The following is an 18,333-nucleotide window of genomic DNA, read 5'->3' on the forward strand; positions in this document are numbered from 1 at the left end:
TTTGGCAGTGTTGGAAGAAACATACATTAAACAACCAATGTTGAACAGTGTAATGTAAATAAAGTGTGCAAACAAATTATTTGGGAAACTGAAACAATGAACGGATGAGTTAAAAACTTCTTCATCAGATGGATATACACATAAACACAATTTCAGGAATTGAATACAAATAATTACTACAACTTTGCAATCTCTTGTTTTGAATGAGTATACAATGATCAGGGTAAAGAAAAGAAAAATAAACTCAGTATACAATCAATATCATATTATACACAGAAGAAGAAATTTGTCATTCATACTAGTTCTACCTCGAGAAGGGTTGCATTATTTGAATGATACCTATGGCTCTTACCAAAAAAATAAAATACACGGCTTTACAAGCAAAGCTTTTACTTCTGCTGTTCCAGCACCAAGTCCCAAGTGAATGTGACTTTGAACCGATTCTAATTGAAAATATGAAAAAGGAAAAAAGGAAGCAATTTCTGTCATGTGTCTGATTGTAAAAGGGATGAGGTTGTCTTCTCAAGGTTCCTTCCTGAGGTGAAGGTTGAAACAGCACTAGTCTGAAATGATGATGAAGAAGAGGGACCAGGGGGTGAAACTCCGACTGAGAATGCACTGGCATTGCTACTCAGGTATGTGCTGGTTCCACTAACAGCTCCTTCCATCACTGATTTTGGGGCAGGTGGCCTTTCAGGCTCTGTTACCCCTTCAAGCATTTGTAGCACTCTGCTCATTGTTGGTCTGTGAGATGGCTGCTCTTGGATGCACCAAAAGCTTGCCTGAATTGCTCTTCTTACTTGCTCCATATCAACTTCTTGGTTAGCTAGCCTTTTGTCCAAAATTCCACTTATGTTACCTTTCTCAAACTCTTCATAAGCCCAAATGGAGAACTTCTTCCTATTTGTTTCCTCTGACACATCAAAATTCCTCCTCCCACTCACAATCTCCAACAAAACCATGCCATAGCCATAAACATCAGATTTGGAAGTTATGGGAAGATTTGCAAGCCACTCGGGAGCTAAATATCCTCGGGTTCCTCTCACACTTGTCAAGGTCCGATGCCGGTGGTCCTTAGGATTAATGAGCTTTGCAAGACCAAAATCTGAGACTTTAGCAACATAATTCTCATCCAGGAGTATGTTTTCAGGTTTTATGTCACAATGGACTATGCAGTCACGGCACTCCTCATGTAGGTATGTGATGCCTCTTGCAGTGCCCAGGGCAATGTTGAATCGATACTCCCAATTCAATAATTTTCCGGAATGCTGTTCTGTCAGGAATAGAAAATCATCAAGAGACCCATTTTTCATGAACTCATAAACCAGAAGCCGGTGGCGCCCTTCTGAGCAAAAGCCAATAAGCCTCACCAAATTCAGATGATGTGTGCTACTTATGGTGGCAACTTCCATCCTAAACTGCTTCTCACCTTGCTCAATGCCCTCAAGTTGCTTCACAGCAACAACTGTTTTGTTAACAAGAGTTCCTCTATACACAGCGCCAAATCCACCAGCTCCAAGCTTCTCCTTGAACCCCTTTGTCGCTTGCTGGAGCTCCTTGTACGAGAACTGCACGGGTGCACCAGAAGCATACTCAAGAAGTGCGTACTGAGCAGACAACACACCAAGCCTTGTGCTGTGCCTACAACACCACATCCACAAACCACCTTCCAAGGCAATCAAACCCAAAAGGGTACCCAAAATGATCACCACCACAACCCAAGCAGGCACCCTGGACCTCTTTTCCCTCACAGAGTCCCCTATAGAGGGTGGCGGATTTGGCGCTAGCGGCGGACAAACCTTGATATATGAAGTGCTAGGCAGCGAAGGATCATGATATCCACTAACAAAATCTTCTGATTTTATTACACACTGCCCCGAGCCATCTGACAAGGAAGTAGCAGCAAAACAGGCACCCGAATTCGAAAGACAATTCGTACTACATGCTGATAAACCAATGAAAAACGACTGCGACGCTGCCTCAGGGGGATAACTCAAGACCACAGTATGATCCAACGTCAACACAGTCACATTCCTTTGACAACTATCAAGACTCACCTTCCTCCTGCACCCTCTCCTACTATCATTTGGATCAACCATCTCAAAATTCTGAGACGGGCAACCGCAAACCGGGCTTGAATCGTTGTAACTACACACACCATAGTTCCCACAGTAGGCATAAACCTCACATTGATCCGAAACAGCAGTCCATCTAACACTAGGAGTTCCACCACCAAGACTACTGCTATAAATCCTCAAATTGCCATCATTATCCAACTTCAACACCCTAAACACTCCATCATTCTTATCATAGTCACTACTATAGGCAACAAGAGCAACAGTGCTCAATTTCGCATAAGAAAGTTGCAAAAGCCCAATTGGAGACAAGGCCAACACAGGGGAATCCGAACTCGCATTCACAGAAGAGTTCCCCTGGTTCCAGTACACTATGCTATTGTTCCATGTTAGGGTCAAATTCCCAATTGAACTAAGGCTAAAAGAGTACCTTTCAGAAGTGAGAACCTTACCAACACTAAAATTCTGAGAGGGCACAAGGGTATCAGTGGGGTGGTCAAAGCTTGACCAGAGGGTGCCAGTGCCGTTGGAAATTACCAAATTGCCACTGTCTTCGAGGGTTGCTGAAGTGGCACCCGCCGTGCCGGCGTCCCACACGGCGGAGCCGGAGCCGTTGACGAGGCGGAGGTCGCCGGAGCGGAGGAACTGGAGGGACCCGCCGGAGTCCACGGCGGCGCCGTTTCCAGCGGACCAGACGACGGGGTTGCCGCCGGTGTAGGCGATGGCAGCGATGAAGGAGGGAGGGGTGGTTGGTGGCTGGACGGGGATGAATAGGAGGGAGAAGGTGCCGCTGGGAGAAGACCACGTTTGGTTGGAAGAAGAAGCTGAGAGGGTAGAACCTGGGTCTATGGCGGTGGTAACTGTGCTTGTTGCTAAAACAAGGGTGAGGAGGAACAGGAATTGGGTTTTGAGGAACATGTTTTCTGGTGTTTCAACTTTCAATCGTGTTGTGTGTGTCTGTGTTTATGGGGTGTGTGAACGTGATATAACGATGTTGTTGGATGCGCGTGTATGTGTGTTACTGATGTTTTGGTTTCGTGTGTGGAAGAAATGGGGTGATAATGGCCTAATGGGGACTGAAAGTGAATGGAAGACTTTGACTTGGCCCTCGCTTCGAGGATAATTGGTCCAATGATTGAAATTTAATTATTTGGTTCAATGTGGGTTGATTTTGATTTTTCAACAACGGGGAAGGGTTTGAATCTTCAACAGGGTTGATTATGTTTTATGGGGAGGAATGGCTGCTGCTGAGTCCTTCACGTTTTGGAAGTGTTAAAGTTTCAAGCTTCACCTTCAATTTCTATTTCCTAGTCTCCCTTTGGGTTTTGGGACTTTCATGAGAGAAAAGAAACGATTGGTGTGATTCTATCATCGATGTATGGATAGATAAACTCACTTCTATTCCAAATGTTATGATCCAATTTGTTTTGTTTGGAGTCAAGTAAATGGTTTGGTTCACTCTCTTTCACGGGCTTCAAAATTGTATTCTGGCCACCATCAATTTTATTTTAGTTTTCTATGTTTTGAAACTTTGATTATCAATGATATGATAAAATTCTCTTTGGTTAAAAAAGATAAGGAAATTGACGGGAGACGAGAGGTTGCTGCTGAATTATCTAAAGAAAGACCTTTCCCTCAATTCTCAATACAGAAATGCTTTTAATCATGTCCTTGAGTTGTAGGGTGTTGTGAGTCTGTGACTTTTTCTTGACTACTTTAAATAACGTGTTCGGACCGTAGAAAATAGATGTGGTATGCTTTTCAATTAGGGTGATTCTTGTTTCTAGTTTTAGTCATAATTTTGAATTTTATTTTTTAATTAACAATAAAAACTAAAAACTTCAAAGCAATTAAATAAAACAATTAATGAAGAAGAAGAAATGTAAACTATGGGGAGGGGTGAAAAAGGAGTAGTAGGGAGGCTACAATAGCAGCCAAGAGGAAGAGGGAGCAACAATAACGATAGAGACTGCAATGAAGAATTTTGTTGATCTTATTGCACATATGAGGTGAGTCTCTGTAGAAATAAGAAGGTTGAATATCATATAATTAAAAAAAAAGATTCATAAACATGAAATTTAAAGTTAAGTTAAAATATAATATCAAATTTAATAATATAGTTAATAATGATTCATTTGTTTTTTTTATAAAGGCTTAAATTAAAGATAAATACATTTATATAACTATAATCTATAGAAAAAAGAAGGCTTAAATTAAAGATAAATACACTTATATTGCCCTAACCAATGAATAATAATGATCTAAAAGTCAACATTGTATTATTTTAACAAAAATAAATAAATAATTATAATTTATAAAATCTTTGTCTAACTCCATCCTATATTGTTTAGCCATTTAAGTTTAACAGCGAATTTGGACCTCCAAAGGACCATCCTATCAGAAGGCAACTTCATCTCTTTTACAATCAGACACATGACAGAAATTGTTTCCATTTTTCTTTTTCATATTTCCAGAAAGATTTGGTTCAAAGTCACATTTTCATGGGACTAGATACTGGAACAGCAGAAGTAAAAGCTTTGCTGGTCAAGCCATGTACAATGATATTGATTCTATATTTCATTTTTCTTTTCTTTACCCTGATCATTGTATACTCGTTCAAAACAGGAGATTGCAAAGTTTTAGTAATTATCTGTATTCAATTCCTGAAATTTTGCTTGTGTATATCCATCTGATGAAGGAGAAGTTTATCATTTCAGTTTCCTAAATAATTTGTTTGTACACTTTGCTTACAATTACACAGTTCATCGTTGGTTGTTTAATGTATGTTTGTCCCAACACTGCCAAAAATTCGTACAAGGCTATAGCAACATAGTGAGACGGACTAGAGAATAGTGCTAGTACCACTGCTCCACAACGATAATTTTGCTATCATCATGTGATTCCAGCTATAATCACAAAGAAATTATGATTTCAGAAAAAAATATAAAATAAAAATGTGATTTCTTTACACATCATATAATGAAATTATACTTTCTATCAAAATTATGATTTCAGAAAAAAAATATAAAATAAAAATGTGATTTCTTTACACATCATGTAATGAAATCATATTTCCTAATTTAAGGTTTTTCACTAAAATTAATTTTCTTTGAGTAATTGAAGACATTCAAAAGTAGATTATTCATTTCTCACCAAGTTTTTTCTATATACAAAAGGGATATGAACTCATCATTACTTAGACTAAATACTTATTGGTATATGTTGATTTCTGGTTGCGGTATGAGTCTCACTCTTTGCATGGATAAAACTGTACCCGATATTATTAACACATTTTTTTACAAGATCAAAATAAATTTGTTAATTTTGAAAGAGTATTACTTCCTACACCTCCATGACATCTCATTACATTACGAAATATCCTTACATTTTGGGTCGAACATTCCGTATGTAATGAGTGCCTGAAACTAAATGTAGAAGTGACGGAAGTTCCACTCTTTGAAGGATTGTAGCTCATAGAATTGGGCTAACATTCCTTTACTGGTCTGGATCACCTTAGTTTGTTATTGATCCCTACAATCTCTCAAAATTTCAAAATTATTCATCTCCAAAAAGTATTATGGAATCATGAGTTTGTAGTGCATCTTGGTATAGGAAAAAAATACACAATGAAATCATGATTTTGTTGCAAAAAATAATTAAAAGATGATAATACAATTGAATCACGTATGATGCATAATAGAATCATACTTTTGTTTTATATTTTTTTTGGAATTAGGATTTCATTGTGCAACGGATTTTGTTAAACAACGAAAATTCTATTGTACAATTACTATGCAACACAACACAACAAAATTTTGATTTTATTATATAGCAAAACTTGTTGCACAACAAATTATGATTCTGTTGAGCAACAACAAAACAAGAAAAAATGAAATCGTGATTTCATTTTGATTAAAAAAAAAATTAGCTAATAGCGTGTGAGTGCACAAGGTGAAGAGAGGAAAGAGGGAAATGAGAAAAGAGGGAGAATGAAAAGGAAAAGGAGAGGAGAATGAACATAGGAAAAGTGGGGAATGGTAATTTAATAATTATTCTTGACTAGTAAAGACCAATAACAATTTTATTAGGACCAATAATAATCACCCTTAGTTGAGTTATGGGTAACTCAACAACACGTCATTGCTCAAAGTCAATTAATCTTCAAAATAATGTCCATGTGACCATGTTAGTTGTCAAAGTCTCCATTTTTAACAAGATCAAATTCAATGTACGAGTAGGACTTGGCTCTTGGCACCTGGCTCCAGCTGTTGAAAACCAGCAAATCATGGAGGGTACGTAACTTGTAATCAATTTGTCAGATCAGTTTAGCAAATTGATCAATAAATTTTTTAGTCAATTTAAGATTAACTAAAACAGGCAAATTTACGAAAGGGGATTAGTTTTAAAAACTAATTACCAAAGAGGGTCTCTTTTTAAACAATTTACAATGAGGGTTTGTTTTTATGGGTGCCGCCTGGTGCCGTCATTGAAGATGGCGAGAAAGCTTGGTACGTGGAGGGTGCCGCTCGTGCTACTCGCCGGATGTGCCGCCAGTAACTCCAGCGGAACACACCTTGCTATAATTTTCTTTTCTTTTCTTGAAAATATACTAATATCTTACGTTGTACCAAATGTTAACACATTTCATTAGATATTAATGAAAAATAATAAATAAAATTGTTTTTATTGAAATTATGATAAAATGTGTTAATAACATTTAATATTATATTTCTAAAATATTTTTTATTTCTAATTTCTTAATATCTTTACGCATAGTAATTAACAATCTAAAATGCTCCAATAAATAAATCACACACGCTCCTACTACGAAAAGAAACCACATGCAACCTAAGGCATAACTTTAAAGTTGCGAATATTGATCCTAGCACTTCTATTTAATGCTAACACTAATCAAATATATGAAACTTTAAATGTGCAGATCATATAGTAATAAGAAAAGGAAGCTTTTAATGTGAAATAATAATGAATATTTACGTGGTCAAAAGGGAACCCAGCTCTGCTCACAGTACACAAGAAAACTAATATATTAATCATTTCAACACAAATATAGAGAACAGAAACATCAAAGAAGCTGATTAAGTACCCATTCCGCTGGAGTTACTGGCGGCATCCTCCACTTTAAAATTAACTACCCATCCCGCTGGAGCTGGCGGCACATCCGACGTGGATGTGTCCCGCCAGTAGTACAAGTGGCACTCTCCACGTATCAAGCTTTCTCGCCATTTTCAATGGCGGCACTAGACGGAACCCATAAAAAAACAGACCCTCATTGTAAATTATTTAAAAAGAAACCCTCTTTAATAATTAGTTTTTAAAACTAACCCTCTTTCATAAATTTGCCAACTAAAACAACCAATTAATCTAAAAGAGTACTAGCTCAACCTTTCCCTGTTACTTCAAGTAAAAATGATGTTAAAACAATCTCATGTTCCATTGTTAAAACCCAAAACGCCGAGCCATGAAAAGATTTATTTAAGAGTCATTGATACATTTTTATTCATTGTAGTTAAGAAACTTGAAGTTTCCTCAAAAAACAACTCTTCAAGTTAAAGTCCAATTTATGGAATCACTTAATCTGTGATTCCAATACACATCTCTTTCATTCCATCTTAGCAAGAGATAACTCAAAGGGTAAAGCCTGAATGAATACAAACCAGATTTTAAAATCATGTTAGGAGTGAAAATCTGAGGTGGCACAATGGTGTATCTGTGGGGTGATCAAAACTGGACCACACAGTGCTAGTTCCATTGGAAAGAACAAAGTTGCCTTGCTCATCAAGGAAGGTAGAGAAGACACAAAAATGGGAAGTTCCTGAGTTCCATAATATGGCACCAGATCCATCAACAAGTTGCAAACTTCCAATTGAGAGCAATTGGAATGAACCTCTTGAGTCTACTAAAGTTCCACCACCTACACCTCCAGAGTGGACAATACCAACCATGAAGGAAGGAGGAGAAATTGGGGGTTGGACTTGAAGAAAATTAAGAGAGAATGTGTTGTTGGGGGATGACCATGCTTGGTTAGTGTTTGAAGCATAAAGGGTTGAACCTGGTGAGATGGCCACAACTGAAATGATGAAAAGGGTAAGAGAAAGTAGCAAATCTTTTATTTTGAGCATTGTGATTTTAGTACTTGGTTTGTGTTTCTTGTTTTGCATGTGTAACAATGGAAGGAACTGACTCTTAAATAAGGTATTGCTTGGTAGAAGGGATATGGAATGGAATATTGGCATTGAAGTCTACTCTGATAGACTTTCTTCTCCATCTTCTGTCAAGATTGAGGTTTGAATAGTTAATCTTACTGTTTTAGCTTTTGAATTTAGAAGAGAGTTTTGAGTGTAAATTGAAAAGAGTTGGTTTCTCCTATGGTCTCAAATTCAGATATTGTGAATAGGGAAGAGATAAATTTATCCTTTAACTAAATGTCTAAATTCACCATACTCGAATTAACATCTGAATACAAAAGTTTCAGAAGAAAGGAAGAAAATAGAAGATAGGATTGGTAAGTAGAGGAACCGAATGGAATTCTTTCATATACAATTGTTGATGGGCATTTAACTATTTAGTTGAAGAGATCCTACCTTATTGTCTCTTCAGTTTGTGTTATGACTGTATCAATGAATAGCATTCTTTGGATGAGAAGCAGCAGAGGAATATATGCTATCATTACCACCAATGGAAAAGAAGCTGGCAAATGTAGCATCTCAAAGCATATGAACAAAATGACCTCTGATGGTGACAATTACTTTGACTTTTATCTGGCATTAATACAATAAAATGTTATTGTTGTTACCAATAAAGTAATAATATATATATTTCATTCTTTTGATAAAAACTTGTGTATAGTTTATACACAGTGTTTGATATAAAAGAATCTTTCTTCTCTTTTATTTAAATCACTTTGAGGTTGACATTCCAGGAATTCTATTTATGAGAAATTTTATAACTTATGTTTGATTATTATTCAAATTTCTTGAAATTAGTGGTAGTGAAATATTTCATTATACGCAAGCAGATTCAAGAAAAAACTAGAAAAGAAAAACCAGTACTTTCCACGGTGGAAAAACTGACTGGGTTTCAATGAAAAAAAAATCTCCAAGCAAGTCAACGAAATATAGATACATCTCTATATTATTAATTATCACAGCAGTTTAACTTAAATGGTTTTTATATTTTAGTACAGACAAGATGCATTTTACATTTAAGTCAATCAGTCAAATAAAATCATTGTCTGTACAATTTTTATATTTAACGTAATTACATTAGTTAACTTATTAGAAATATTATTGATATAAAATACATAAATAAATTCATATGGGATTATTTTGACTCTGTGGAACCTTCAAGGAAGAAGTGAGATAAGCTAGGATGCTGGCAAATTTATATAGCTGGGGTAATTTTTTTAAAATCACAGGAATGAGTAAATTTTAAAAATATTAGAGACTACGAGTAAGTCATATTTTAAAATACGATTTTATATAAAAAAAAATCATGTTTTAAAACATCACTTTTCAACGTCGTAATTTTTGTTAAAGGAAATATAACATACTTGAAGTCGTGATAAAGTTGTGTTTTGAACATGATTTCAATATTTTTTTTTTGAAAAAAATTATACTTTTAAAGTTGTATTTTAAAACATGATTCCATAATAAAGTTGTGTTTTAAAATACAGGATTTATTCCTATCCTGTGATATTTTTTAAATCTACTCAATCATGTAATTTTTTTTTTTAAAAAAAATTATCCATACAGATTGTATATCAGAATTAAAATTATTTAAATCGAATTGCTTTTGAATATGTGAATTAAAAAACATCATTGTTTTAATATAATCATTTCATCATATATATCTATTATAATTTTACAATTTTTTCAATTTTTTTCTTTTTTTTTCTAATATTTTTAAATTCTCATTTTTTTTTTACTTTACAAATTCTAAAAAAAGAGTAGAAAATAGATTTGGATACCGAGCAGTCATGTAAATTTGCCCGAGCGTGTGATAGAATAACCCCCAGCGAGTATAAGTGAATCGACGCTTCTTTCTTACCTAATTAAGCGTTGCCCTTCATTCAGGGTTTCAAGGAATCTCTAACTTATTTGCCATTATCATTAAATTTGGGTCCAACTCAATATTAAAAACTAGTTTAAAGAGGATTATTTTTTAATCTTATATATTCTAACGTGGAATTATAAGACTTGAATTATTTTTAACATATAATTACGGTTAAATTGATACAAAATTAATGAAAATTCTCTGATAATCAATTATTTTTTTCTAGTTGGGAAACTAGCAGAGATAAAGTCACATTCCATAGCCATCACAATCACAAGCAAATGGGAGAGAGGGAGACTTCAACACAGAGACTACCATTATATTCTAATCGAATTCTATTGTATTTTTCTAATAAATATGTTCTGTAACTTTTTCTAGCTGGAAGGCTTGGTTACTTCTCAAATAATTTTATCATCAAAATTTGTAATGCTAATTTTCTATCTAGATTACATATATTATTCTAAAGATAATTTTATTTAAATCGAATGATTATTAGTCTAAGGTACACTAATTTTCACTCTATTAATTACTACCATCAGTTTTCATTTATTTATTTTATCCTAACTGAGATCAATCTCAAGTACTACTAATTCATGTAATAATGTATTTATTTATCTTAAACTAACATAGTGAGAAGTGACTTTATGTTTACTCACATTGTTGTTGGCAAGTTCGACGGAATTTACTACACGTGTAGTCCCCCACACTGCTGTGCGCTCCTCGTCGAATCTTGTCCCACCAATCTCTCTCTCTCTCTCTCTCTCTCTCTTCATTTTCTCTTCACTCTTCACCTATTTTTCCCCAAATTGTACGCACCAAACTCACACAGATACGAGGTTAGTTTCTTTAATCCAACTTTGGTATTCTATGTTTCTGTCTCCCCTTCAAATTTTTCCTTCATTTACCTATGTAACTTGCTATTCAATTGAAACCCATTTGTGAATTCTTCTCTATTTGAATGATTTTTGCTCAGATCCCGTCATAATGGCCTGTGATTGGTTCTTGTGTGATGTTGTTGTTGTGGGTCGTTGGTTTCATCGTTTGTTTTCAATACTACAATGATTTGGGTCATGGCTCATGAGACTTGCATTTCATTCTTTGTCCAAGTCCTCGAGATTCAAATCAAGTGTTCATTTTCAAACTTTGTTTTGGGGTTTGTGTTTTGTGTTATTTGGATGTGAGGGGCTTTTAGGAATGAGGAATTGTAGATTTGTGAATGAAGAGTTGGGCTGTGGAGCAAGTAAAAGTGCGGGAATCAACATGGTGTTGTATTATGATTGATTGATAACCTTGTCCCTAAGTATGTGGTGAGAGGCCTGATCCCGAGGATTTTGTGTTTAGAAAAATATCTGTTGAGAGAGGTGAACCCTTAAATAAATCTTAGTACTTGAGGGATTAGCCCTGGCTCCGAACGGGAAGATACCTGAGTGCAACCAAAAAAAGAAAAAGGAAGAGTAAAAGTGTGGGAAGAACAAAAAGAGGAGAAAAATAGATTGAGGGCATCTTGGTTTGTTAGAACTTAACTGCAAGAATTATGGAGTAATTGATGTTGTTTTGCATGTACTGGAAGAAAAAGAAGGTAGTGATTAGATTTAATTTTTAATAGACATATGATTGATTTCTGATCTGCTCAAGTTTGAGATTTCTTTCTTTCTTTCTTTTTTTTGCTTGAATTATGAGTAACCTACAAGCTTGGTCCAATCATGCAACTAATTTTTGGCTCATCAATCTTTAAGCTTGACCCTTTTCAGAAACCTTTGCGAATGATTAACCTTTTGGTTGCTACTTTTCATCCAACCTATTTGAATGTGACCTATATATGTATGCATTGGAGGTTTCCAACTTTTTAAGATAGAAATGTATCTGAAATCTCTAAATACATGAGCTGCAGAAGAGGAAAAATATGCTGAAAAATCTTGTAATTGTGAATACCTGACTTTGTGAGAAAAATAGCATGGCAGAATCTGAGTCTATGATTTATCATCCTGTATTGATGGTCTTCTAGTTTGAGGCAGTGGAAGCTGAGGGTTGGGTTTGGAAAAGACTGTCTTTATTTAGTTTTTTAAAATCTCGAAATATTTTACTTCAATTTCCAGATATTAGGGCCCCAAGTGTGCCCTTTGACACAATTAAATATGTGGTTCTGTAAGGGAAAAACATTCTGATGTTGATAATCATCATATTTGATGCTTCATTATTTTTCTATGTTGTGAGAAATATGCTTAGAAGATCAAATATTTCTTACTCACATAGTGCATTCTTTTGAGAAGGAAGTGTGAAAGTTGCTGATGGTTGCTAAAACAATAGAAATTAAGCTCACATCAAACTCATGCTATTAGTGTGGTTGGTTGTCTTATTTTCATAATTAGAATGTTTTTAAGGTTATATCTTAGGGTTTAAATGTGATGCTTGCTTTAAATGGAGGACAGATAGGTATTAAGCAATGACAAAGGTGTAATAGTGTGATGGTTTTTGTAATAATCACTGTTGTAGATTATAGTGTCTGAGGTTTGTTGCTCAGTCTGTTTTCACTATTGGATTAGGTGTCCAATACCTAACCTAATTGACAATTAGCTCAAATCATGAATGATGGTTCAAAGTTAACAGTGTTAATTATAACACTCTTTCTTCCCATTCTCTAGGCACCAGATTTAGTCTGGTGTGAGAATCAATGCTCAGTAAAACCTTTAATAGTGTCTTTTGTTTCTCCCAAATCTTATTTCTGACACAACTTGTTGCTGAAGGTTGCAAGAATCACAATGAGTCTGGCATGTCTTGTGTGCCATAGTGTGGATAGTCCATCACCGTCACACTCTTTCAGGAGTTACTCTGTTTCAAGTGCAGAAAATGAAGGAAGATGTCATGCTGTTGCAACCTGCTTAACCAGGAAATTATCTCTTCCACCCTCTACATTTCACTCTTTTCTTGCACCATCATCATCCTCCAAAGTGACCCCACAACCTACTGGTTCAAGTAACAACTTGATACCTGGTACACCGCGGCTTGTACGAAGCCGTGCCGTGACAAGGGACAGAGTAAGAAACTGGAATTTTGATGAAATTGCAATGGAGTCCTAGTCTAAACTATAAGATAGAATAAGACTAGGGAATTTTCTTGTGGGATAGTTTATAGCATGTTATTGCTATTTTGCCCCTTTGAATTTTGTTATGGGTGCAATTTATCTCTTTCTCTAGTTTTCTAGTAAAAGAGTATGACATCTGTAGCCATGAAAAAATTCTACGGTGTGATTCTACTTTATCTGGCATTTCCTTTTGATTCACGACCGGCTAAAACTAAAAAAATTGGTCTAATTATAAAAGGGACACTTATGTCAAGTATCAAGGTTGACTTAAAATGAATTCACTAACTCATATTTCCAGTTTTCCACCACTTTTTCATCACTCTAAATTCACATCTCTCTCATTGTTGTGGTGCGTTATCATTCTTTCTATAGAAGAGTTCGTGAACTATTCATGTAAATATTCTTTCAAAATGTAAGATGCAATTTCAAGAGCACACAAAGTTTATAGAAATTATTTTGTCATGACTTCCGTGTTCATGTCTCAAAAAAGATTAATCTCTATTTGTCCCCTGAAGAAACTCTTAATGCACATTAAAAGCAATGTAAGTTGTAATGTAATGAGAATATTAGATTGTAGTCGTGGTGCAAATTTTTTTAACACATTTTAATTTAATATTCTGTTAAATTAGTGAGACCTGTTAGATAAGGACTGAAACTCACTAGTATTCTGCAAATTTGAATGAACTTTATTTAATATTAAATAGTGTAGTATGTTAAAAAAATACATTATCCAAATAGTTTTATTAATAAGTCTGGCATTTTAATTGCATTATTTTAGTTTTGGAATTTTAAAACTCTGTTTTGATTTATTCTATTAATCCGCACAATATTAAGGAATTTTAAAATTATTTCCTGGTCATTTTACTTTATTAAGTCAACTTCTAAATTGAAGATAAACTTAGTGCAATGTCTTTAGAAAGATTGGTGGTTGTTCTGTCTCATTCTCACAGAAGAAAATAAGTTTGTGGAAAAGTTGGCAAATTCCTTGAAGTTTGTCTCTTGCTAGAAAGTGAAAGAAATCTGATGATTTTGTGGGGGCGTGGTAGATTTTTGCTTTTTAGGCCTGACCCCATTTTTCTGCCTAGTGTCTTCTCCTAGTTTTTTTTTTTTTTTTTTTTTGAGATATGTTTTCTCCTAGATTCAGTTGCAGTTATGATAATAGTGGAATAATTAATGATAAATCTTCCCACTACTTAAAAAATATAAAACGCATTCAATACATATCATTTAAAGGAAATAAGAGAACGTTAGTGTTAGTGCTTCTCTAAAAAAATGAACGTTAATGCTATAAAAAGTATGAAAAGGAATGACATGAACATAGTACAAAAATATGTCCAAGTATCATTAGTTGAATGTTAATTAGATTAAAAAAATAAAAATAAAAACCTTTTGACAGAAATCAAAGGCAATTATAAGTTATAATTTTTATCTAGGGTTAAGGAATTCATACTATTTTAATATGACATTAAGGATTTAGAATTATGATCATGAAATACCTACGGATCACCAAATTTAGAGTCAAGGACAAACAAGTGTGAGTCAAGTTAATGTCATTACAATGAATGGAGACAGAATGAAGCAGTAATTAAGTATTTATGACAGAAGTAGTGGACATCATGTGTAGCGTGACATATTTTTGGTTTGAGGAGCTGTGTGACAACTAAGGTCACGTGATGTCAAAACAACTTGACACATTTGATATATGCTATGTGAAATATAGAACTGAGTTTTAAGGATTGTTAATATGTGAAATATAGAACAGGTTTAATTAGGGTCTTGTTCGCTATGTTGCTTGATCATTAATGGAGGGATGGATCGATAGACTCACATGATAATAGAAATTAGGAAGGAGAGTTGAAAATCGGAAGAGAAAAAAGAGGCTTTCACCTAAATAAATTAGTTTTCGTGCATTATATTGATATTCTAAAATTTAATTGATTTGGTTCATGTGTACAAAAAAAGCTACTTAGCGCATTTGGTGTTTAAAGGAAAATTAATAATCACATATAGTCTCACAAGATTATTTTTGTTGGACATGTTAATCTCTCCATCAATACAGAAAGCTTCACATAACTTAATAGAATTGTCTATGTGGCATGTTGGACAACTAAGATGATACCCCAAAATCTCCACCATATAAAATATTTTTCTCCTATAACTAAGAAGCAATAATGTTCATGTTTATGGTTATCCCAATTAATCATGATTTTGACGTGAGAGACAGAGAGAAGTAAAACAAGAACGAAAGCCAAAATCCCAATTCTAAATCACAATTGTTTTATGCATTCCTCCAAATCCCACACGAATCCTAATCCCAAATGATTAACTCTTGAGGGAGGGAAATTGTGAAACCCACCGACACTAGAGGTATATATTACTATCGTTTTGTGTTGTTATAGTCCCAAAGTCCTTTACTCATCCTTAATAGAAAACTAATTTTGTGTCTAACGTGGTCCCTTTATAAGTTTGAATAAAATGTGATCATAACTAGGTGAGGTAAGTTGGACCCTAAGATATATGTGATAATTCATAGATAATGAGATTTGAGGCGTGCATGGAGTGATTTACAAATTCTTCATGGCAGCAATTACTGCTACGTTTGTCCATAATTTTTTACAATATCAAGAATCACAACGAAATCATAATGAAATCTATAAGGTGTTTGGGTTCCACTTGTTGGAATATAATTACAGCCACATTTCTCCACAATTTTTCATAATTTCAAACATCACTATAAAATTACAACTGTTCTGCAATTGGATTCCACACCAGATATATGATTTTCACGTTTACTAAAAAGCTGACAGTTATAGGGGTTTCTTACTCAATGGTTTTCATACACACAATTAATACCTTGTTAAGCACTTTTACTTGGAAAAGGGTAGCAACAATGTACTTTTACTTTCAGGGTGTTCCTTTAATACCTTGCTATTTATGGAACTAGTTTGAGAAATGAGTAACAACAATGGAATGAAACCCAAGGTTTAAATACAAACGAGAGAAATATTATAAAATGGTGATATAATCTGTTCTCATCTAGAACTCGAATGGGGATCAAATTACAACAAATCAGATATTTTAGTTTTTTTTTTTCTTTCAAAGAAAACCAATAAGTCTCAATCCCCTAACAAATAGCAGACCCTCTGTCGTTTTCTTTGGATTAAGATCCTCTAGTGTTTAGTTTTGAATCGATCATGTTACGAGAGAGACAAACACACACAAAACACTTGGATTCATTAATACCACCCATTGTTTCTGTTGGGTCCATTAATTTTATTTTTGTATTTTTCTCTCATAACATAACATTATTATATTATTTGTCAACACAAGAGGATCAAATCCTTTATAGTGATCCCTTGGATGTGTTAACTAAAATTCTTATACAAGAAGTCAGGTTATATAGTTAGGTATGTTTGGACTTTTAGGAGAAGAAAAAAAAAGAAAAAATGAAATGAGATTCTTCATTAGTTAAAATTAGCTTCTGCATAAGTTAATTTGTATAAGCTCTCTTATGTTTTAGAGAAGCTATATGGGGAACCAGAAGGTTTTTCAAGTTTTAGAGTAGAAAGGATCTCTCTGCAGCAAGAAGGGGTAGCCAATGCCTCTTCTCTTGGAAGGAAACACAACAAACAATATACTCACAAAGAAACCAACCACAAGGGGGAGAGTGTTGGTCACCTTTCTAGGCAATGCTGGGTAGTAACACTTGACAACATCTTGATGCAATCCTGCAAAAGCAAGAAAAGAGACCAAAGACAATGATGCATAGAAAAGATCACTCCATCTGAGTCTATAATCTGACGGCATGCGCGGCTTCTTCTTGCCACCATTGAAAGTCCATATCCCTCTGAATGTTACCACTCCATAGTACAACCTTCCAGTGGCACTTCTGAAGCTATCAGTTAAGGTGAAGAAAACACATGACACTGCCAAAAGGGTCAAAAAGGTTCCCATCAACCAACGGTTCAAAGTGTTGCATTCACCATCATCTGTGAGGAGAGGTGCAAAAATGCTGAAGGCAAGGATTGTCACTGTTGGCAAGAGCACATTGAGCCTAGCAGTGCCACTTAGTATTGCATTGATGACATAGAAATAGTAGGATTCATCAATGTCATAGTCATCAAGATCGTAGTAATCATCCTCATTCTGTTGCTGCTGTTGATCATCGCAGGGGAGAATCAATTCTTGAGTACTAGTTGAGTTGCTCATCTCCAACCAACTACAAGGTTTATTTGGATTTGGAAGAGGGGATTTTGTGGTGGTCTTGAAGTTTGTTGATGTGGAATTATAAGGACAGCTTTCAATGTAAAGAAAACAACCTTTGCTTTGGTTTTGGTTCCTTCCTTTGTAAATGAAAATTCTTGAAGGAATATGTTTTTCCCTTCTCTAGCAATGTTTTTGTGTCAGCATTTGCTTTCAAGTTGGGAAATCTTTATACTTTGCCATGCTTCTACTTTCCAGAAGAAACCCTCTGTCCAACAAGCTTTGTAAAATTAATTCAACATCGTCTTATAGAAGTAGAACCCTTTTATTTCAGTTCACATTTTTTTGAGTTATATTATACCTTCCTTTACACCTGTTGAGAAACAATCATTTTTGCTTTCTCTTTTGTTTGGAAAACGGTTATTTCACACTACTTTTTTAATACATATTCTCTTTATACTTCTTAAATAAATGTCAAATCTTAACAGAGAATATCAGCTAACTTCTTCAATAGATGTATAACGAAAAGAAACATAATAATTCAGGTAAGCAAGTAAATGGAATATGTCTCCAATAAATTTATGCCATTTAACAATCGTTTGTATTTGTAAAATATATTTCGTACTGAATATCATTTACCTTTTAATGACACAAGAGAGAAGCACAACAAGGACCAAATTTGTTAGGATAAGTCTACCAATAAAAGAAAAATTTCTCGCATTCCAATTACTTAACCTCTGATTAGCTTTGTTAGAATGTCTTGGTATGTTCTTATGTTCACTCTGGTAATGGAGAGGAACATCCAAATATTTCTCAAAATCTTCAATACCTTAAAATCCCAAGGCTTTGCTAATTTGTTGTTGCACTTGCTAATTACATTAGAAGAGAAGAAAATAATCA

At 34.5% G+C, this 18,333-nt stretch overlaps 3 protein-coding genes across 3 annotated transcripts; 1 reads left to right on the forward strand and 2 right to left on the reverse strand.

Moving 5' to 3' along the window:
• Positions 1 to 150: 150 nt before the first annotated feature.
• On the reverse strand, positions 151 to 3,343 carry LOC114390605 (G-type lectin S-receptor-like serine/threonine-protein kinase At1g34300). Its single transcript, XM_028351403.1, has one exon. It carries the CDS (start codon positions 2,991 to 2,993, stop codon positions 486 to 488), a length of 2,508 nt encoding a protein of 835 aa, XP_028207204.1. The 5' UTR covers positions 2,994 to 3,343; the 3' UTR covers positions 151 to 485.
• Positions 3,344 to 10,827: 7,484 nt separating this feature from the next.
• On the forward strand, positions 10,828 to 13,483 carry LOC114389116. The gene is made up of 2 exons (XM_028349711.1): positions 10,828 to 10,984; positions 12,893 to 13,483. The coding sequence occupies exon 2, from the start codon at positions 12,908 to 12,910 to the stop codon at positions 13,223 to 13,225; it is 318 nt and encodes a 105-aa protein (XP_028205512.1). The 5' UTR covers positions 10,828 to 10,984; positions 12,893 to 12,907; the 3' UTR covers positions 13,226 to 13,483.
• A 3,296-nt stretch (positions 13,484 to 16,779) lies between these two features.
• Positions 16,780 to 17,439, reverse strand: LOC114389967 (protein DMP2-like). The gene has a single exon (XM_028350661.1). It carries the CDS (start codon positions 17,437 to 17,439, stop codon positions 16,780 to 16,782), a length of 660 nt encoding a protein of 219 aa, XP_028206462.1.
• Positions 17,440 to 18,333: the final 894 nt, after the last annotated feature.

Source organism: Glycine soja, chromosome 16 (genome assembly GCF_004193775.1).
Source record: "Glycine soja cultivar W05 chromosome 16, ASM419377v2, whole genome shotgun sequence".
In the NCBI taxonomy this organism is placed as follows: Eukaryota; Viridiplantae; Streptophyta; class Magnoliopsida; order Fabales; family Fabaceae; genus Glycine; species Glycine soja.

Coding starts and splice junctions, on each gene's coding strand:
- LOC114390605 (XM_028351403.1), bottom strand. CDS start 2,993: ATGTTCCTCAAAACCCAATTCCTGTTCCTCCTCACCCTTGTTTTAGCA.
- LOC114389116 (XM_028349711.1), top strand. CDS start 12,908: ATGAGTCTGGCATGTCTTGTGTGCCATAGTGTGGATAGTCCATCACCG.
- LOC114389967 (XM_028350661.1), bottom strand. CDS start 17,439: ATGAGCAACTCAACTAGTACTCAAGAATTGATTCTCCCCTGCGATGAT.